General features: G+C 48.3%; 1 protein-coding gene across 2 annotated transcripts; it reads left to right on the forward strand.

Moving 5' to 3' along the window:
• Positions 1–18: 18 nt before the first annotated feature.
• On the forward strand, positions 19–5,636 carry LOC139572710 (RING finger protein 151-like). 2 transcript variants are annotated; one of them, XM_071395412.1, is made up of 7 exons: positions 19–294; positions 1,687–1,906; positions 2,081–2,287; positions 2,437–2,576; positions 4,453–4,615; positions 4,801–4,921; positions 5,000–5,636. In XM_071395412.1, the coding sequence occupies exons 3-7, from the start codon at positions 2,082–2,084 to the stop codon at positions 5,396–5,398; spliced, it is 1,029 nt and encodes a 342-aa protein (XP_071251513.1). In that variant the 5' UTR covers positions 19–294; positions 1,687–1,906; position 2,081; the 3' UTR covers positions 5,399–5,636. The 2 variants fall into 2 exon arrangements, with proteins under 2 accessions (XP_071251513.1, XP_071251514.1); XM_071395413.1 differs by having other exon boundaries at positions 4,801–4,906.
• Positions 5,637–5,829: the final 193 nt, after the last annotated feature.

Here is a 5,829-nt window from a genome sequence, read left to right on the forward strand (position 1 = left end):
ACTCGTTTTCTACTCCCGCGGCCCCAAACGGTGGCGTTTGCTCTAGTTCAGTCGTCTTTCTAAATAATCTGATTTTCGCCAGTTGATGCTATGGTTAACTTCACCGATTTACGACAATAGCCTGCCTGCCCTACATCAGGCCTACAGTAATCCATTCAGACTCATTTATGAAACCGATCGATATTGATTGCATGGATATTTGTGTTATAAAATGTCACGTCAATTTGAAGGAGTTTGCGGAATTAAATGATGATTCCGATTGAGATGTCATCTGTCATGGACTGAGCCCTGGTGGTAAGTAAACTACTCTAGAAAATAAAAGTAAAAAAAATGTTCAAATAAATTACATGCTGGCAAGCATTTCTGCTAAATCCCACACACTGCAAAAAGCAGGTACTGGTCAGAAGGTTGCTGCATGCAGAATTGATATTCAACATCGCAGAATAAAGAAGTTTTACTGAAATGCATAAACTGCTATTGAGTTACACTAGAGTTTATATTTTCCATATTATCATAATGCATGATATTAAAAATGCATATTGAAAGCACATAGTCGATGGCCATGGTATAAGTAGTGGGCTGTAGGCTAGAGAGCTAGGCTTTGCTGACATGTGGTGGCGATTTCATCATCATAACTATGATATCTCTTTGTTTATTGCCTGTTTGGTTGACATCTCCCTCTCTCTCTCTCTCTTTGTCTCTCAATTTCAATTCAATTGAAGGGCTTTATTGACATGGGAACGATATGCTTACATTGCCAAAGCAAGTGAAATAGATAATAAACAAAAGTGAAATAAACAATAAAAAAATAACAGTAAACCTTACACTTACACAAAAGTTCCAAAAGAATGAAGACATTTCAAATGTCATATAATGTATATATACAGTGTTGTAATGATGTGAAAATAGTTAAAGTATAAAAAGGAAAATAAATAAACATAAATATAGTTTGTATTTACAATGATGTTTGATCTTCACTGGTTGCCCTTTTCTTGTGGCAACAGGTCACAAAAGTCTTGCTGCTGTGATTGCACACTGTGGTATTTCACCCAATAGATATAGGAGTTTATCAAAATTGGATTTGTTTTCGAATTCTTTGTGGGTCTGTGTAATCTGAGGGAAATATGTGTCTCCAATATCTCTCTCTCTCTCTATCCCTCTCTCTATCCCTCTCTCTCTCTCTCTCTCTCTCTCTCTCTCTCTCTCTCTCTCTCTCTCTCTCTCTCTCTGTCTCTCTGTCTCTCTGTCTCTCTCTCTCTCTCTCTATGTCTCTCTCTCTCTCTCTCTCACTCACTCTTTCGGGGTTGCTTTTTGATTTCTGCTGTGGGGTAAGAGTGCAGTGGGGATGTTGTCATGGAGTCTGTAATCCAATCAGAGAAGAGGGGAGCGTAATCCATGATAATCCCACATCCAAAGAGACAGAGAGGGAAAGGGATGAGGGAGAAAACATGTTTGTAGATACACCATGTTCCTGTTTGAATGGAACTGCCTTTAATATGTTTGTTGCTTCATCAGGACCCCCTATAGAACATAATGATTCATCCCAAGGGATGTATCCCGCCAAAATGTCTGAATAAAACAAATAGATACATCAGAATTACTTACAGTAGAACTAGTCTTCCTTTCATCACTTGCTCTTAACGTGTGTGTGTGTGTGTAACTCTGTCTGTCTGCGGTCTCATCCAGCAGCTGGATGCCTGGGGAGAGGATCCCTGTTGCTAGGGAGACTTCACCACAGAGACATGGCCCTGAGAGAGCAAATAGAGGAGGGGCCAGAAGAAACCCTCACCTAGGGTAAACTACAGAGACAGGAGAGAGAAGAAGAGGTGGAGAGAGGAGAGAGGTCCAAAGAGGAAGAAAGGACTGAGGGAAGAGAGGGAAGAGAAGGAGAGTCTGTCAGTCTCAGGTAAGGGTCAGTGTATTCTGTAAAATAGAATGCCAGTAGAATGGAGAGTCATAGGGGCTCAAAAACGGAGAAAACCAGGAACATTGAGGAGGAAGTTAACACTGCTGTATGCTGCTGTATGGGTGTCTGGCTGTTTTTGCTCTGCGTGGATCTGTGTGTCTGTGTGTGCTGTAGGATGGGTTATGACCTGGAGAGGTTTGTGGGGTACGTGAACGAGGGGCTTCTGTGCTGTGTGTGTCGGGATGTGTTGGAGCGCCCCCTCCAGGCCCCTTGTGAACATGCATACTGTGACGCCTGCATCAGCTCCTGGCTCATACACCACCATTCCTGTCCCGAGGACAGACTTCCACTGGACATCAGCACTCTGAGACCACTGCACAGGTACACACACTCACAAACACACACTCACACAGAAACACTCACACAGAAACACCCACGCAGACACATACACACTCACACAGAAACACTCACATACACACACACACACTATGATATGGTTATTCCAACAACCACTGTCTGGTCTGTGTTAGGTACATGCGTAATAACCTGTCTAGGCTCCAGATCCGTTGTGTTAACTCTGGCCAGGGTTGTGATGCCGTCTGCTGCCTGGAGACACTTCACACACACGAGGACGAGTGTCCATTCACCTTCATATCCTGCTCCTCCACAGGTACTACAGCTCTGTGTGTATTACAGTCAGTGGAGGCTGCTGAGGGGAGGATGGCTCATAATAATGCCTGGAATGGATTCAATGGAATGGTAACAAACATGTGGTTTCCATGTGGTTGATACCATTTCATTGACTCCATTCCATCCTCCCCTCAGCAGTCTCCACTGATTACAGTGTATTATAATACAGAGAGAGTGTGTGTGTAAGTGTATTAGAGAAATGTATAGTATACTACATGGAAGTGTGTTTAGTTTAGACGGAGCAGAAGTGATATGACACCTGTGTGAGGGGAGCAGGTGGTAGACCAGTTGTCATGGTGACATCATACAGAGCCCAGCTGGGATGAACAATGACCTTTGCTCCAGGTAGCAGTTGCTCTTAGGTACAGATCTAGGATCATCTTACCTTAACCAAATCCCAACCTTTACGATTATGGGTGAAATGCAAATAAAAGACCCTAGATCTGTATTGGGGAAACATCCAACTCCTCAGGGAGGGATCCCACCTACATTTTTAATGAGAAACATCCCCCAGAGGATGAGAGCCAATGCAACAGATGGATGGATGGATGGGGGGGGGGGGGGGTATTAGGTGAACTCTCACGTGTCTGTGACCTGTTGTTGGCAGGTGGAGACTACATATGTTACCAGTGCGGTAGGTATCAGGGTGTTTGCTTTTGTGTGGTATTGGATTGGATTGTGTTTCATGCATTTGCATGATTAAAAACACAAGTTCTTATCCTTCAATTTTCCTTTGACCTTTTGCTACTGCATCTCTGAGTGGGGGAGTGCTTGAGTGCCATGCAATGCAGTGGAGTGGGGTAGAGGAAGGTGGAGCGGGGTTGAGGAAGGCGGAGCGGGGTAGAGGAAGGTGGAGCGGGGTAGAGGAAGGTGGAGCGGGGTAGAGGAAGGTGGAGCGGGGTAGAGGAAGGTGGAGAGGGGTAGAGGAAGGCGGAGAGGGGTAGAGGAAGGCGGAGTGGGGTAGAGGAAGGTGGAGCGGGGTAGAGGAAGGCGGAGAGGGGTAGAGGAAGGCGGAGCGGGGTAGAGGAAGGTGGAGAGGGGTAGAGGAAGGTGGAGAGGGGTAGAGGAAGGCGGAGCGGGGTAGAGGAAGGCGGAGAGGGGTAGAGGAAGGCGGAGCGGGGTAGAGGAAGGCGGAGAGGGGTAGAGGAAGGTGGAGAGGGGTAGAGGAAGGCGGAGAGGGGTTGAGGAAGGTGGAGAGGGGTAGAGGAAGGCGGAAAGGGGTAGAGGAAGGTGGAGAGGGGTAGAGGAAGGCGGAGCGGGGTAGAGGAAGGTGGAGAGGGGTAGAGGAAGGTGGAGAGGGGTAGAGGAAGGTGGAGAGGGGTAGAGGAAGGCGGAAAGGGGTAGAGGAAGGTGGAGAGGGGTAGAGGAAGGCGGAGCGGGGTAGAGGAAGGCGGAAAGGGGTAGAGGAAGGTGGAGAGGGGTAGAGGAAGGCGGAGCGGGGTAGAGGAAGGTGGAGAGGGGTAGAGGAAGGTGGAGAGGGGTAGAGGAAGGTGGAGAGGGGTAGAGGAAGGTGGAGCGGGGTAGAGGAAGGTGGAGAGGGGTAGAGGAAGGTGGAGAGGGGTAGAGGAAGGCGGAGCGGGGTTGAGGAAGGCGGAGCGGGGTAGAGGAAGGTGGAGCGGGGTAGAGGAAGGTGGAGAGGGGTAGAGGAAGGTGGAGAGGGGTTGAGGAAGGCGGAGCGGGGTAGAGGAAGGCGGAGCGAGGTAGAGGAAGGTGGGGCGAGGTAGAGGAAGGGGTTGAAGGTGAGAAAGACAGTGAGAGACTTTCAGTAGGTCTCAAGTGTTGCTCTCTAACTTCGTCTTTCTGTTACTTTTTGTACTCCTCTCCTTAACTCCTCTTTCCTCTCTCCACCTCCCCAGGTTGTCCGGTGCAGGTGGAGAGGAGGGCTCTAGAGTCTCACCTGTTGGAGTGTGAGTTCCGCAGCAGGGCGTGTCCTAGCGGCTGTGGCCACACCCTCCTCTCTGTAGACCAATCACAGCACAACTGTGTTGCAGAGCTACGAACAGAATTGGAGCTGCTCAGGTTTGTGTGTTTGAGGTGATGGATTGAGATATATTAGGATGTTATATCTGTGTCGTTCCTAACAAATCCTTGACAAAGCTGTGCCAATATTTACAATATTCTAGAACCTCAAGGGCAACGTCATTGCTTTTATACAATGGATATTGTGATTTATTGTGACACGTGTGTGTTTGTGTGTGTTGCAGGGCAGAGATGTTGGGTAAGGTGGAGGAGGTGAGGCATGAGATGGAGTCGAGGCTGGACTCTCAGAGGAGACACATGGTGCAGAAAGAGTCTCTGCTGAAGAGCGAGGTGGAGGACCTCAAGGTGACACACTTATATGTACTACCTATAGGAATGTGTGTGTTATGACACATCCCTGTGTGTGTGTGTGTGTGTGTGTAGGGCCAGGTGTCGAGGGTGGTGTGTGATGTGCGGGCTCTCTTGGGGGCAGAGCGCCTGCGGAGACAGGAGCTGGCAGAAGCGGAGCTAGAGAAGAGGGAGCTACTGGAGATGCTCCGGAGCCTGCAGCCATGCAGGTGCCAGCGGAACAGAGACGAGCCAATCAGAGGACTGTATCAAGAAGACGTGACAATTAGTAGCCAGCATCAAGTGGAACACCCAACCAGGGGCCTGCTGAGGGCGGGGCCAACACAGGCTTCTACCCAATCACTACCCTCGGCTTTGCCCACTCCAGCCTTATACCCGCCTACCTCCCCACAGCTAGGGGAGGGGTCACGAAAGGCCTGCCCCCGCAGCCTTACCCTCGACTGCATCAAGAGCAGAGAGGTCACCGTCATCTGAGGGGCCATTCCTAATGTTACTGGGTTATGTTCAGCACTGGGTTATGTTCAGTAGGCGCAAATGAGAGAAAATGCTTTAATTAACTTCCTCAATTCCTTCATTTAACCGTCTCAAAACATTTTTATCTGGTGTGGCATCTCCTGAACGCACCCTTGATGATTGGCAGGTACCTGTGACATTGCTTCAACTCAGAGAAAACCAGCCTGCTGAGATCCTAAATAAAGTCTGCTGAAACACCTCTGATATCTGGTCCTCTTAAGGTACAATAGTCTTACTCCATCTACTCTAATGGATTGGAATTATATACAGCTCATCATGCATTTCTTACATTGCATATACCCCATGCATCGATCCGTCTGTCAATCCAACCATCCATCCATCCATACTAACATACCACAGTGAGGAACACTAACACACTACTCCAGACAGCG

The sequence above is a fragment of the Salvelinus alpinus genome, chromosome 4, assembly GCF_045679555.1.
Source record: "Salvelinus alpinus chromosome 4, SLU_Salpinus.1, whole genome shotgun sequence".
In the NCBI taxonomy this organism is placed as follows: Eukaryota; Metazoa; Chordata; class Actinopteri; order Salmoniformes; family Salmonidae; genus Salvelinus; species Salvelinus alpinus.

Coding starts and splice junctions, on each gene's coding strand:
- LOC139572710 (XM_071395412.1), top strand. CDS start 2,082: ATGGGTTATGACCTGGAGAGGTTTGTGGGGTACGTGAACGAGGGGCTT. Junction 2,288..2,436: donor ACTCTGAGACCACTGCACAG/GTACACACACTC, acceptor GGTCTGTGTTAG/GTACATGCGTAATAACCTGT. Junction 4,616..4,800: donor ACAGAATTGGAGCTGCTCAG/GTTTGTGTGTTT, acceptor TGTGTGTTGCAG/GGCAGAGATGTTGGGTAAGG.